General features: G+C 28.3%; 1 protein-coding gene across 1 annotated transcript in view; it reads right to left on the bottom strand.

Annotated features, from left to right (window-relative positions):
* LOC123293949 (NADP-dependent malic enzyme) overlaps window positions 1-16178 on the bottom strand; it is a 43723-nt gene extending 27545 nt beyond the window's left edge. The window contains exon 1 of the mRNA XM_044874960.1: window positions 16030-16178. Within this exon, the coding sequence (XP_044730895.1) occupies window positions 16030-16058 (29 nt within the window). The 5' untranslated portion in view covers window positions 16059-16178. The remainder of the gene's footprint in view (window positions 1-16029) is intronic.
* Between the last annotated feature and the right edge of the window lie 670 nt (window positions 16179-16848).

Here is a 16848-nt window from a genome sequence, read left to right as displayed (position 1 = left end):
TCTGAAATAAGTTTTTAAAGGGTTTTTAATTTTTAAAAGTATTTCCTTGGAAGGATTTGCCAAGGCAATGCTTGGGTTTTACTGGCATTTTGTGGTTAAAATAATACTTGAATTACAAATTTATATAATATTTTTCCATAATTTCTATATATATTTTAATTTATAATGGCAAATAGCTCCTTTTTAACCAATAAAAAAATAACTAAAACAAAATTTGCAGACTTTGATGGGGGCCATCATTTTCTAACATCAGATTGGACCTAGATTTGCGAGTAACAGTAAAGTAAACACTTTAAATTAGAAAGTTGATCCTCATAAAAAACTAATATTTTTATTTAAAACATTTTTTTCAAAAATCGTGCTGTGCGACTTAAAAATATTCCATTATTGTATTTAATCGAAATAAAATACGCTTCTTTAGATAAAAGTTATCAAGAACAATAAAAATCATTCAGAACATGATGTCCCGGCATCAAACTCTGCAATTTTTGTTGAGTTTTTTTTTATTGATTAACTGCAAAATGAGTCATAATAAATTAAAATGGTCCACTCTGTATGTATATGGAAATAATGGAAAATAATATAAATATGCATTTAAAGTTTTAAGGCTTAAAACTTTGCTCTCATAAATTTTGAATACATAGAGGAGTTTTTACATCCAAAATGTTTTTAAATGTAGGAAATCTTTAACCGACTTCAAACAAAAAAGGAAGAGATTATCAATTCGACTGTATTTTGTTTTTTTTAATGTTTGTTACCTCAGAACTTTCGACTGGGTGAACCGATGATTCTTTATCTATTTGAAAGGTGGTGATTCCCGTGTGATCCCATTTCATTTTGGTCGAGTTCTGATAACAGAAGCATCCTGATAGCATCCATGAGAAAATCATAAAGGTCTTAAATTTGCATTAAGTATGCGCGACAAGAGGACGAGTAACTCAATATCACGCCAACCGATTTCGATGATTCTTTTTTAGTAATAAATATTACATTAGTGATTGTATTTCAGATTCACTAAAAATCACAAAAAAAAAAAAAAAACTTTTATCCAAAAGAAAACCGACTTCAAAGTAAAAAATATCCAAAACAAATTAAAATGCACTAAAAAATAAATAAATAACGATAATATAATGTAGTTAAAATTAATGTTATTTTTGGAGTCGGTGTCAGCCAAGCTAATGTAGCAAACTGTTCTCCAAAATTAACAATAATTTTAACTACATTATATTATCGTTATTTTTTTTACTTTTTAGTGCATTTTAATGTTTTGGATAAGTTTTTATTTTGAGGTCGGTTTTCTTTTGGATAAAAGTTTTTTTTATTTTATACGTTTAGTATAGTCTAAAAATGTTCAAAGGTGCACAAATTTTTAGGGAAAAAAATAAGCTGCAAGTACGATAAGCTTTAAAATGATAGGTAAATCATGGAATTTGATAAAGAAATAAAGAAGATATCGCGTGGTCATGAAACAGACTAAAGAAATAATGTATTAGTTTTGTTGCAAATTTGCTTGGACTAAAATCAAATATTTGTTGAAATATTTTGTTTATTTTGAAATATCACGAATTAAGATTGAAAAGAATGATTTTATTTCGTTGATAGCACACTAAATTTGATTAAGCACATAAAAATTGTGAACACTAAAAAACTAATCCGGAAATTCCTTTTGTGTTTTAGATATTCGATAAATTGGAAATGTCTTTGTAATAATTAAATTTACAGAAAAAATGATAAGATAATGAGCAAAAATATGTATTTATGATATTATTTGCTGATAAATTTCCCATTTGCATAAAAAGTAATTAGCAAACAAAATTAAATAAAACAGTGAAAACAAACAATTGACCAATTGACTGAGTTAACTGTTGAAATACCATGTATAGACAGTTTTGATGACCCAATCGATTGTTTTTTTACGTCATGTAAATAAAGAAAGATACCCACTCTTGGATAGCCACACACATGTAACTCATATTCCCATATAATACTTACTAAATAATTTGTACCTAATTTGCGCCCTCGCGGGAAACAGTGATGTTTACGAAAAAATGTTTCAACCAAAAGTTTTTTTTTTTTTACAAGGAACATTTTTTATATTTAAACTTTTGTTCTATCTCTAACGGTTTACAAGAAGGGTCCTACGGATCCAAGACCCAATTGACCTATGCTGCTCATGTACGAACTCTACCTTACTTTTTACGTCCAAAGCACGCTATAAAAATATCAAATTGAAATCCCTTTTCGTTTTTGAGTTATTGTGTTGACAGACAGACAACCGAAAACAGACTAATTAGGTGATTTTTGGTACACCTATACCAAATTTTTGTTCGTCATCAATATTTTTAAGCGTTACAAACTTGGGATCAAACTTAATATACCTTGATATATTTCATATACATGGTATAAAATCAAGGTAATAAGGAAAAATATGTTGGATCTTTGAAATTTTCCACAGTTGTTTATTAGGTTGTAAAAAGTTCGTACCCAAAAGTCGGTCACTCAGAGAGTGCTGAATCCACTCTTTTTGAGGAGTAGTTTTAATCAAGCTTTTTTTGTTTGTTTGTTTGTAATTAGTAAAAGAAACTGATTGAAATCCCCCAATTACCCTCGAAAAAAGGGGTTAAGCATCTCCTGCCCTGAGTGGCCGATTTTTGGATACAAAGTTTTTACAGCCTAATAAACAACTGTGAAAAATTTCCAAGATACAACATTTTTTTGCTTTTAGATATTTAGTTTCATTGTACTAAATTGTTAAAATTCTAACTTAGCCTCTTAACAAATTGTGTCAGCTCTAAGGAACACGTAAAAAAAAAGAATTTTTGAAATCGGTGCTGTCTGACAGGTTTTATACATTTTCCAACTTATTATAATTCGACTATACTATATTTGTAAAAGGCGTGTACATTTTGACTATGCAATACAGAGTGTAATAAAAAGAATAATTTCATTCTTTTGATAAAACTTTAAATTGCGAAACGAAAATAAATATTTAAAAAAAATTTAGTTATTTAACTGTGCGTAACAAATTAACATAATGATTTTTTATTAAATTTATTTATTATTAGCAGTTTAAAGATGGTTGTTGTTTTGTTAAAACAAGTGTGAATTAGTTGGTCAATGTTTTGTTAAACATTTAACACGAAATGCTTTGCAATTAATGTAAATATTTTTATTTGAAATTATATACAATGAAGGATTCAAGATGTGTGTAATACAGGGTGTATCATTTTAATTTATTATGAGTCATAGTTCGTTTTGTTATTAACAAATAAAAAATAACTTAAGATAGTACGAACGCCAAGACAAGTTTAGAGTCGTGATTGAAATTATTTGTTTCTTCTTGTCATTTTTGATGAGTAATTTTGTTATAACTTCATGAATATAGACGAAAAATAAGAATAAAATTTTTCTTTATCTGCCTTGGTTTTTGAAATATCGAAAGTTAAATAATTAAATAAAATTTTCAATTTTCGATACTTTGAAAATTAGTCCAAATATCGAAAAATTGTATTCTTACTTTTTGTCTTATATTGTCAAGTTATAATATAATTTTTACCATCACAATTGAAAATATATATTTATACCATGCATATATGTAATATGCAAGGTATACTAAGTTTAGTCCCAAGTTTGTAACGCTTAAAAATATTGATGCTACGACCAAAATTTTGGTAAAGGTGTTCATAGAATCACCTAATTAGTCCATTTTCACTTGTTTGTCTGTCGTCTGTCGTGTGTCCGTCTGTCATCACGATTACTCAAAAACGAAAAGCGATACCAAGCTGAAATTTTTATAGAGTGTTTAGAACGTAAAAAGTGAGGTCGAATCCGTAAATGAGAAACATTGGTCAATTGGTCAATTGGGTCTTGCGTCCGTAGGACCCATCTTGTAAACCGTTAGGGATAGAACAAAAAATAAACAATTTTTGTTTGAAACATTTTTTCGTAAACATCATTGTTTACCCGTGAGGGCGCAAATTAAGCGTAAATTGAATAGTATGTCTTATACAAATTGTATATGTATGAGCAATGTGATACAGTAATTAACACTATTTATGCATGGTATTTCAACAATTAACTCAGTCAATTGTTTGTTTTCAATTGTTCCATATAAAACCAATGTTAAATATGCCTATTTTTGAAGTGATTTATTTATTATTTAATCAGGCAACCCTGTCTAAAATTATCAGAATTGATTTAGAAGTCTAACCTCATATATCAAGCCTTTTATCCAAAATATTAAATTACCCTGTCGCTCGTACAAAAATTGAAGAAAAATATCGAAGGTCATAAAAAGATTACAGGGATAGCGAGATTTACTACTTGATGATTTCTTTTCCAAGGCACCTCGTGTTCGTGTGTGGAGGCCCAAAAAATAAAAATAAATGTTGGTCGGAACACTTCGTGACTAACTACTATGCATAATCATATTTTTATGTGCCATAAATAAAATAGGGAAGCCGCAGTATGCATTTCAATTGTATCCAATTAATTTAATTCATTTAAAAATAAAATCATTGAATTAATATTACATTAAACCGGACACTATTTTAAATCATAAACATAACCTGTTTTCAAGTTTAAATGTCAAACAAAAGTTTTCACATGTAAACGTGACTTGATTCTTATATTTTTGATCTATTATAAAGTCATCTTTACAGATCATACTTTTAGTCTAGTTAACATCTACGATTTTTTCTAACTTTTTTGTATATTCTCCGAAAATTATGAAACAGGTGTCATTCGATTCGTAATTTTATGTAGAAAGTTTACTGAAAAATCCGAAATGGCGCTGAAAAAAATTGCAAAAGTTATAAACAATTAAGTGAAAAATATAATAGGGGGCTCAGTTTTTTTTGAATAACTCAAAAAATATTGAAAATTTTCAAAATCTGAAAAAAGATCCAAAAAGATGAAGAAATTTCCTAAAATAAAGTCCCAAATGCCGAAATTGTATCTCCATATTTATAATTTTTACAGAGCCTTGAAAATAGCGCAAGATACGCCAAGTTTGGCTCTCGCGCGCGTTTTTCTCTGAGACCTACTAACAAAAAAAATTATTTAAACATATAAAATATGAATATTAATAAATAAAAAAATTAATGTAGTTTTGAGATACATGAATAAACAATAATCCGTGGTTTTTCCCAATTTTTCCATTAGTTATCTAATTGTTAACTAACAATTTTTTCTATACAGAATGTTAACATAAAATCTCCGATAATTATTAAATTAAAACCCCAAAATTTTTTTCCCTCCGTGAAGTTATTCTTATTAGGCTTACAAATAAATTACCGTTTTTAAAATTTTAAAATTTTGATTTTTCAATTTGTTATTAACATTTGAAAATTAACAAATGAAAAAAAGTAATGAAAAATAAATTTTTTTTAAAATTTTTTAATTATTAATTTAATTAAACAATAATTTTTTTTGGTAAAAATGGTTCTCAATTTTTTACCTACAAACATAATAATTAATAGTTATTTAAATAAAAACAATTTAATTTGATTGAATACTGAACAGATTAAAAAAAAAAAAAATAGTATCTATGTTTAATCAATCATTAATTTTATATGCAGACATTAAAATTTTTTATAATATAGCATGTATATATATCATTCATTCTAGATCTGTACTTATTTTTATTGTTATTGGGTGGGTCCGTTTATTTTTTTTATTTTGTTCTTCTGGATTTCTTTAGATTTTTCTTTACATGTATGATATAACTTTTTTGTTTTTGTTTACAATTTTTTTATTGTTATTGGACTACATTATATTTTAATTTGTATAACACCCATATATCCAATCATCCATATGAGTAATAACAAGTGAAAACAAACAATTGACTGAGTTAATTGTTGAAATACCATGTATAGACAATGTTGATTACTCAATCATTTTACACATATGCCTATACATGTCACACCACATACATAACTGATATAGCCATAACATACATAGTATACAGGGTGTTCTGTTATTGACTGCAGATCGTCGGCCTACAGAATAAGCTCATAAAGACGAAGGAAAAAGTCATTTACCAATTTTGGATTTGAGCCCTAGTTTGGGCGCTACAGGTATGGCAAAAATTGATAAATTTGTTCATTCACTGTCTATGATTCGACAACCAGCAGCCAATGATAATCAGTAGATATTAGTATATTTCATTCAAGAATATTAAACTAAAGAAGGGATATGAACTGATTTCAATTGGATTATATCATTTTGAAAAAACATTTTAAAAAAGTATTTGATTGGTTTGGTCAAATCCTACTTTTTTTATTTTTATTATATTTTTCCAAGAAAACATTAGATTCTTAGTAAAAAAACAAATTAAGTCATAAAAGGCGTTGTTTTAATTTATCGTAAACAAACAAAATTATTAAAACTTAAAATGCAATTGGTAAAAAAACAAATTACGTCAGCATAGGCGTTTTTTTGTTTGTATACGTTAAATTAAAATAACGCCTTTTATGACTTAATTTGTTTTTTTACTAAGAATCTAATGTTTTCTTGGAAAAATATAATAAAAATAAAAAAAGTAGGATTTGACTAAACCAATCAAATACTTTTTTAAAATGTTTTTTCAAAATGATATAATCCAATTGAAATCAGTTCATATCCCTTCTTTAGTTTAATATTCTTGAATGAAATATACTAATATCTACTGATTATTCTTGGCTGTTGGTTATCGAATCATAGTCAGTGAATGAACAAATTTATCAATTTTTGCCATACCTGTAGCGCCCAAACTAGAGCTCAAATCCAAAATTGGTAAATGACTTTATCCTTCATCTTTATGAGCTTATTCTGTAGGCCGACGATCTGCAGTCAATAACAGAACACCCTGTATATACACTTTGCGCATAATTTACACTCTCACAGGTAAACAGTGATGTTTACGAAAAAATGTTTCAAACAAAAGTTGTTTATAAGGAACATTTTTTACATTTAAACTTTTGTTCTATCTCTAACGGTTTACAAGATGGGTCCTGCGAAACCAAGACCCAATTGACCTATGTTACTCATTTACGAACTCAACCTCACTTTTTAATACTAAGCACGCTATAAAAATTTCTGCTTGATATCTGTATTCTTTTTTGAGTAATCGTGATGACAGACGACAGACAGACAGACAGACGGAAATGAACTAATTAGGTGATTTTATGAACACCTATACCAAAATTTTGGTCATAGCATCAATATTTTTAAGTGTTACAAACTTAGGACTAAACTTAATATACCTTGATATATTTCATATAATCATGGTATAATAATAATAATAATATAGCTTTATAATGATTAATTGAGATATTTACTCTGCTTTGATATCCTCAGTAATCATCGCATCGTATTCAAGGTTAGTAATTTATGATGTGTTATATATTCAATTGTTGTCAGCATTCCGTAACATTCGGCGATCAGCATGATCCAAATGTTTGCATATTACATACAGGGTGGACCATTTTAATCTTTTATGGTTTATAACTTGTTTTGTAATTAATCAATCAAAAAATAACTTAATCATAAGTTTACGAGTTTGGTGAGGGACGGACATCATGTTCTGGCACCAGATTGGATCTAGTTCTTCGATTTGCTTTAATAGTACATTTGGATTCTAAACGGTAAGAAATAGAATAACACTTTAAATTAGAAAGTTGATCCTCATAACAAAAATCACATTTTTTATTTAAAACATTTTTTTCGAAAATTGTTAGCTTTCGGAAAAATATGTCATTATTGGAAGATAAACACAGAAAAATGCTTTAGCCAAAAGTTGTCATAGACAACAGAGGACATTCTTCTGCGTGTGTCCATGACTTTGACCTGAAATTCTAATTTTAAGATCATTTGACCTTGATCTTAAAATGATCTTGAAAATAGACTTGAGCTTAAAAGTTAATTAAAATCAGAGATGATTAGAATATCGAAAAAAAATTATTAGAGAAAGTTGCTTAGAATATTTTTTTATACCCATAAACCGATTTTCATGACAAAATTATCATTTTAAATTTTTTTATTATTTTGGTCCACACTCAAAATTATTTAAGTTTATTGAAATATTTGAATACATATGACAGTCTTAAATTATCAATTTGTCCAGTTTTAACATTCCATAGCACACTAGTTATAAAATAAAAAAATAAACTTTTATAATAAGTGTGCTATGGAATATAAAATCTGGACAAATTGATAATTTAATAGTGTTATGTCTTCAATTATTTCAATAAACTTGTAATAATTATGAGTGTGGTTCAAAATAATTAAAAAATTAAAATTCGAATTTTATCATGAAAATCGGTTTATTGGGTATAAACAAATATTCTAAGTAACTTTTTCTCATATTTGTTTTCGATATCTCTAACCATTTTTGACGTGAGGCAAAATTTTAAGAATCGGGTCTATTTGTCAATTTGCAGTTGGCTGAGTTTTAAGTTTTGATTTCGGTTAAGTATCTTAAAGAATGTGATCCATCTCCCTGCATGACTGTTGCAAAATTTCAAATTAGTACAGTCAATCTGGCATTTTGACTGGAAAAAAATTCCATGGTGGATCTGAGGTTATAGATCGTTAGGGGGGCATGTAAATAACTTTAAAAAAAATTAAGAAAATTTTTCGTTCCGCTGTTTTTGAGAAAATCCAAAAAAATTTTGGAATGCGTTTTTCTCGGAATCTATTGGTTTAAGGGAAAAGTTTTTCAGATAAAAAATGTAGAGGACATTGTCAACTACATTTTATGTCATTGGAGCAACGTCATACGAGTTAAATTACAAAAAGTAGGTGGCGCTAAAGTATCAAAAAAAGGGTTTTTCACGATTTTCATTAAGAAAAAATGATTTTTTTGTAAAAGTGTAAATAAGAAAGTTGTTTGACTCAAAATTAGCTTCAACTTTTATTTCAACAATTTTTTTTGTGAAACTTACCGTTTTTGAAATACAGCTTGCTGAAGAGTACACATCGGACATTTTATGCCGTGCTGTGTTTGAGATTGTTGTAGAATTTAAAATTGAATTGATTGTTCGAAAATACTTTCAACTGCAGTAAATTTTTTTTGACAAATATTGAAATAAACAGTTAACAACGTTACCAATGTATTATTTATTTATTACCAATGTATTAACAAAACATAGAAGTGAAAAATTGTTTACAATAACTTATATATTGCAATTCAAAATTTTTTTATTTCATAATATTTTAATATTTGCAATTTTCATGAAATAAAAGAATAGAAAATGAACTTGATATCAAAATTTTCAGACCTTTACTCTCCAAAACTCACACAGGAACTGAAAAATGTACTATTCATAGACAGTTAGGCAGATGTTAGAAACCGGTCCTTTGTTCGTACTATGCCGACTCGCCCTATAGCTCGGAAACGGTGTGTTGTTTAAAGTTGAAACTAATTTTGAGTCAAACAACTTTCTCATTTACATTTTTACAAAAAAAATAATTTTTTCTTAATCGTGAAAAACCCTTTTTTTGATACTTTAGCGCCACCTACTTTTTGTAATTTAACTCGTATGACGTTGCTCCAATGACATAAAATGTAGTTGACAACGTCCTCTACATTATTTATTTGAAAAACTTTTCCCTTAAACCAATAGATTCCGAGAAAAACGCATTCCAAAATTTTTTTGGATTTTCTCAAAAACAGCGGAACGAAAAATTCTCTTAATTTTTTTTAAAGTTATTTACATGCCCCCCTAACGATCTATAACCTCAGACCCACCATTGAACTTTTTTCCAGTTCCATCCTTTTTTTCGTCTAGATTGACTGTATCAAATCGATATTTTTATAAATAACAAAAATATGTGGGCGTTTTCATCTTAAATGGGACACTCTGTACATAATAATATCATACTACTTAGCGAGTTATTGTTATAATTATTACAAAACTCATGTGAAGCAACCTAGGTAGGTGTCGGTGGTAGCCACCTATGTTTACCTATTCATTTATTTAGTCTATGAGAACATAAATGACGTAGTCGTTGCTTTAAATTTTACAAACATAATTAAGTCAGTCCGAAAATACATTTTTTTAAGAGATGTAAAAACAATATAATTATTATTTCAAACTCAATGAAATGTGCGTTTCATATAAATGATAGATACAAAAATACTTCCTGGTTAAGGATGCCTCGAACATAAAATGCGTGGGAAAATTTAATCCAAGAGGATAAATATAGTAAAAAAGCCTGAATTTTGGTTGTGTAAGCCAATTACAGGAAGTTATAATACCATGAGTTAAAGTTATAAACGAATACCAGCGGTAGAGATTTACCATCATCCCATTTCTGGTTATCAGATTTTCACCCATTTGATAACCAGATCAGACAAATTTTGTATGAAACTTTATGTTTCAAACTGTATTTTTAAATACTCCAATCATAGTTTTTCTATCGAAAAATGTTCATGCCTATTATACCATGTATATATGAAATATACAAGGTATATTAAGTTTAGTCCCAAGTTTGTAACGCTTAAAAATATATTGATGGTACGAACAAAATTTTGGTATAGGTGTTCATAAAATCACCTAATTAGTCCAATTCCGGTTGTCTATTCGTCAACACGATAACTCAAAAACGAAAAAAGATATCATGCTTAAATTTTTACAGCGTACTCAGAATGTAGAAAGTGTGGTCGAGCTCGTAAATGAGCATCATAGGTCAATTGAGTCTTGGGTCCGTAGGACCCATATTGTAAATCGTTAGAGGATAGAACAAAAGTTTAAATGTAAAAAATGTTCCTTATCAAAAAATAAACAACTTTTGTTTGAAATATTTCCTCCTAAACATCACTGTTTACCCGTGAGGGTGCAAATTAGGCACAAATTGTATAGTATGTATTAATATGAGAATATCAGTTATGTATGTGTGACATATATGTATATGTAATGTGATAGAGTAATCAACACTATCTATACATGGTATTTCAGCAAGTAACTCAGTCAATTGTTTGTTTTCACTTGTTTTATATTTTATTCAGCACAAAAACTGATGCATTTACCACTAGAACTAAAATTCCAATTTACTTTATATAGGTACTTAAAACCTAAGGGAATAAAAATTTAGCTCTTTTTTTTGCTTTTAAATTCCAATATTATAAAAAATATATATTCGAAACTGTAAAAAAAAGGGACGAGCAACTTTCTTTTCATTAAAACTCTGTAATTTTCATGCAAATGAATTGAAACTTTTTCCTTTTTCAAGGTTTTTATAGTACTTTAAAAGTGTATGATATACTTTTTCAAAAAACGTCATATTTTTTAGTTATTTAACGTTAAATACTCTGAATTTCAATCGCCAATAGCTCGTAAAGTATTAACTTTTCGAAATATACTTGAATGACACTTTTTGCTTTCATCGCTCTATTAATTCACGTTGTCATTTTTAACATATATTTTTCCAATCCCTGGACAAAAACACCACTAAACACCATATAAATTTTGATCTAGAGGGCGAACAAAGCTTAAAGCGTTTCCATGGTAACGGTACACACTTTAATTATAGAATTGTATGGATGCATATATAATTGTATGGATTGCATTTATGACTTACATTGAAAATTTAATATTATTGTCTCACAAATTTGAATAAATAATAATGATAATTTACATTTAAAAAATAGTATTTGTGCAATTTGATTTTTTATTTTCACAATTTTTAATGCATTAAGTTTAATTAATTAATGTGTTTTTCAATAAATTTAATTTGACATTTTCTATAACATTAACATGTAAAGAATTGCAAATTGGTCATAACAGCCTCCTTTAACGCCAAAATTTTTCACTGGAAGCGCTGGCATCGATTTTATTGTCCGTATCATGACTACGCACTCAACGAATAGGTCAAAATTTAGATATTTCTTCTTTTTTCCTCATCGTTTACTGAAGTGAAAGACAAATCGATTATCGTAAGAATTATTGAAATCGGACCAGACGTTTGGTCTCTAGTGTGCTGCAAAGGAACAAATATACATATATATATAACCTGATAGACACATTACCACTTCTTTGCATGGCGTAGTCGGGTAAGAGGAAAAAGTTTGATTGGTGTGTACATTTATTTGTAGCTTGCCTGATTTCTTTTACATTTATCTGATTTAGATGTTTGAATGTCAGAGTCAAATTCAAACTAAACAAGTGAAAACAAACAATTGACTGAGTTACTTGTTGAAATACCATGCATAGTCAGTGTTGATTTCTTTATCACATTACACATACAAACATGTGACATACATAACTGATAATCAAGTATAGTACATATTATAAAATTTTCGCCTAATTGGCGAAACCCTCACTTTCAAACAGTGATGTTTAGGAAACAATGTTTCAAACAAAAGTTGTTTAATTTTTGATAACATTTTTTACATTTAAACTTTTGTTCTATCTCTAACGGTTTACAAAATAGGTCCTACGGACCCAAGACCCAATTGGCCTATGATGCTCATTTACGAACTTGACCTCACTTTTTACGTCCTGAGTCCGCTGTAAAAATTTCAGCTCGATATCTTTTTTCGTTTTTGAGTTATCGTGTCCACAGACGGACGGACAGACAACCGGAAATAGACTAATTAGGTGATTTTATGAACACCTATGACAAAATTTTTTTCCTAGCATCAATATTTTTAAGCGTTACAAACTTTGGACTAAACTTAATATACTATGTATATTTCATATATACATGGTATAACAAATTCAGTTTTTATTTTCAGATTGGGGAGGAGTTCCCAGGCAAACTCTTTAAATGAATTAAATCATATCTCATTTGTGGTACATCGAACCATAAAACTTCTAAGGAATTTTTCGCTTATAATTTTTTCCCTTTAGCACTGTGGTTTGTTTTAAATAAACTGACAACTAGTCACTTAGTGCAAACATTATGACCATAAAAATTGAACAATGAGAACGTGTAAAGGACAAATTTTATTTTTATTAATTTATCCTTTTTTAAATATAATATTTGGCCTTAGTTTTTTGTAATTTTATTTTGTTTTTCAATTTAAAAAATCCATTATGAAGTTTTAAATTGAAAAATTGACACGCATCAATGATAAAACGTAACTAAATATTGAAATATTGAAATTATTAAAAACACTTCAAGCATAAATTTATTTACCTACACTAAAATGTCATTATGATATCAATTATCAGAAATTTTTCTAATTAAACATCAAGTAGAAAAAAATCGATATTTTTTTTAGTTGTTCCCTAATAAGCGTAGTGCAGTGCATGTTGGAATAAAATTTTGTCCTCAATAAAAAAAATGTACAAAACGTGAAATCTCACCTTTATAGTATAGGAGCTCGCAACGTTTTCGAGAGCGAATTTTATTATTGCTGATTTTATGATATGTTGTTCCCCTTGCTCTTTCTGTTAGAGCTTGGACGGTCTGCGCAGCCTAAATGTACAGGTTATAATACTAAATTTTAAAAGATTTTTATTATGTCTGTAATTTTAATAATAATTACCGTCTGGCAAATTAATTTAAGGTTTTTGTATACTTAAATAACATAATATTAAAATTACAGACATAATAAAATTCTTTTAAAATTTAGTATTATGACCTGTACATTTAGGCTGCGCAATACTAAACGCAACCACTTCCGGCAGCCAGACCGCCCAAGCTCTAACAGAAAGAGCAAGGGGAACAACATATCATAAAATCAGCAATAATAAAATTCTTTTTTTGTCGACGTTGCGAGCTCTTGTACCATTAGGTGAATAAAAAAATAAATAAAAACATGCAGTGATTTTCATAGCAACATATTGTTATAAATAAAATAATATTGTATGACTGTTCAATTCAAATCTTGTAAAATCAAGTTTTCTTGTAAAATTCTCTTTGCCTTTTTGTAATTAAAAAAACTCTGCTAAAATTGGTGTTGTATTAATTGTAAATTAGAACAAGTGAAAACAAACAATTGACTGAGTTAATTGTTGAAATACCATGTATAGACAGTGTTGATTACTCTGTCACATTGCACATACATACATGTCACACATATATAACTGATATTACCATAGTATTACAATTTGTGCCCTCACGGGTAAACAGCGATGTTTACGAAAAAATGTTTTAAACAAAAGTTGTTTATTTTTTTATAAGGAACATTTTTTACATTTAAACTTTTGTTCTATCTCTAACGGTTTACAAAATGGGTCCTATGGAACCAAGGCCCAATTGACCTATATTGCCCATTTACGAACTCGATCTCACTTTTTACGTCCTGAGTAAGCTGTAAAAATTTCAGCTTGTCTGTCATCACGACAGACAGACAGACAGACAAGCGGAAATGGACTAATTAAGTAATTTTATGAACACCTATACCAAAATTTTGTTCATAGGATCAATATTTTTAAGCGTTACAAACTTGGGACTAAACTTAGTATACCTTGGTATATTTCATATACATGGTATAATAACCAATATGATCCACTCCAGCTTTTAGCTTTGGGTGTGGAAAATCATTATTTATCGTATTTATCCCTCATTTCACTCTTTAAGGGAGTACATTTGGAAAAATCCTTTCTTAAATAACACTTTTAGAATAAAATCAATATCCTCTCGAAATTTCTATCATTTGTGATTAAGACTGGGCGCTGATATACCAATCGGTACATTACAGATCCTAGATTATTCCCCCCCTCCCTGTGAAAGATTTCTGATTTTAAATAATATATAAAAAGAAATATTTTTTTAAAAATCATCAAAATCAGAACTGCTATTACTTTATTGATTCCCGTTGTCATTTTCAACACATATTCCCCGATCCCCTAGAAGGAGTGGTTATCACCCCCTGGACAAAAGCTCTACTTGGCAATAGGTCAAAATTTATTATTCTTGTTTTCTTCTCGTTCAGTAAAATACTAAAATAGTACCTGAATGACCAACCTTTGCTCGGTATTTTATCTATCAACCAAAACGTCACGTCAAATGTATATGCTCGCCAATAGATGTCAGGAAGAGTCATATTTTGCAGTCAATGTTTCAGTTTTTCCTGAAAACAAGGATCAAACGACGTTTTCTAAATATGAAACCCCGTTAGATCGATTTTTCGTTCCCGAAATCCCTTGCATACAAAATTTCATTCGAATCGTATACAATAAAATAAAATGACGGTAATATTATCCAAACTTTACACTTAATAGAAACTCAAACACTGAATAGAAAATTACAGATAAAAAAATGCAAGCTATAAAATTATTTAATCTTTTAATGATTCATTTTTACACAACTTTTTTTATTTTTCCCAGCTAAGTTACTAAATTATTTTTAAACATTTTATAAAAAAAACTGGGATACAAATGAACACTTTTTTCATAAAGTATTGAATTTTTTTTCTCTTTTTAAATATTAAAATAATAAACAAATTATTTTAAGATATTTCTCTTTTTAAATATTAAAATAATAAACAAATTATTTCAAGAAGCTATTAATTATTTAATTTCCGTTTGAAAAAAAAAAAATTGCAATATGTCAAAAAAACAAGTTTTTTTTTTTATAACATATGCAAATTATTACAGCAAAAAAATTAAAAAACTTTAAAACGATCAAGTTTACCTTCAACTAACAAAAATGACAGTTATACTTCCCATAAAAAAATATGTCAAACGTGAAATAACTTCTAAATATATAATATTGCAATATATACATATAGGTCACTGGACTAGTAGTAGGTTCGTATCGAAAAGCAGGGGGGAAATCTTTAGGTATATTCGTTAGCATTACATAAACGAAAAAAAAAAAAGAAAAAAAAAACCTGAGCTTTTAATCCCAAGGGCAAAGCTGATTAAAAATAATTTTTACTTATTTTTAAACAGCTTTCGTTTATCGATCGCTGTCGTAAATATAAATATACACATAAAAATTACCAAACAGTGTGTGTATATATGAATGGGACTACCTAAAAAAATGATCCACTCTTCGCAAAAAAAAAAAAAGGTTATGAGCCAAAATTCTTTTTCTACACAACATTCTCTGATACATGAGTTACATAATGAATTTTTTTTGTAATGTACTCACATAATAATACGTTGTATTGAGTTGAACATTTTTTATTATAATTTATATATTTTTTTTTCAAATATTATCGCTGCAACAAAGGCAGGCAATTCACTATATCAGTTCAAATACACACCACTTACTATACCTCCCACAATAATGACACAACTGGCGACTGCGCGATAACGTGTATTCAATAGTAACGTTTTTTAGGAGAATCTACAAGCAGACGCACTGACTACTCTCTGTATAATTCTATTTGAGGTGATTGTTTTATGTATATATGCATAGGGGTGTAGGGGAAAACGAGAACCTTATCAGTTTATGTAGTTATATTGATTTGTATAAAAAAAATATTGATTGGCTAGCTGTTGGCTAACCCGACACACATCACTGTGGGACATTTTGGTTGAATGGAAATAGATGAGAAGTATCTAGTAAATTTTATGAAATTTGATAAGTCCTCGACGAAAGAGTTCACAACTGTTAAACGGCTGAACTGATTTTCATGTAACTTACAGATTTTTTATGTACATAACATTAAAAATTATTTGGTACCAGACATAAATATTAAATCCCCGGTGAAAGAATTCACAACTTTTCAACAATTGAACTGATTTTCTTGTAACTTACAGTTTTTAATGTACATATCATGCCCTTTTATTTAATACCAGACATAGGCAAACGTTTAAAAGACAGTGCACTATTAAGGATTATATGAATTCAAAATTTTGATGATGTCATTTTAAAAAATTTTGGTAGATTAGCCGATGTTATAACAGTTTGGTTATGTAAGGTATACATGTAACAGTCAAAAAGATGATTTTATTATCTTCAAAA

This window comes from Chrysoperla carnea, chromosome 2 (assembly GCF_905475395.1).
Source record: "Chrysoperla carnea chromosome 2, inChrCarn1.1, whole genome shotgun sequence".
In the NCBI taxonomy this organism is placed as follows: Eukaryota; Metazoa; Arthropoda; class Insecta; order Neuroptera; family Chrysopidae; genus Chrysoperla; species Chrysoperla carnea.
The sequence above is the reverse complement of the archived record's forward strand: the minus strand, read 5'-3'. Positions and strand labels throughout refer to the sequence as shown.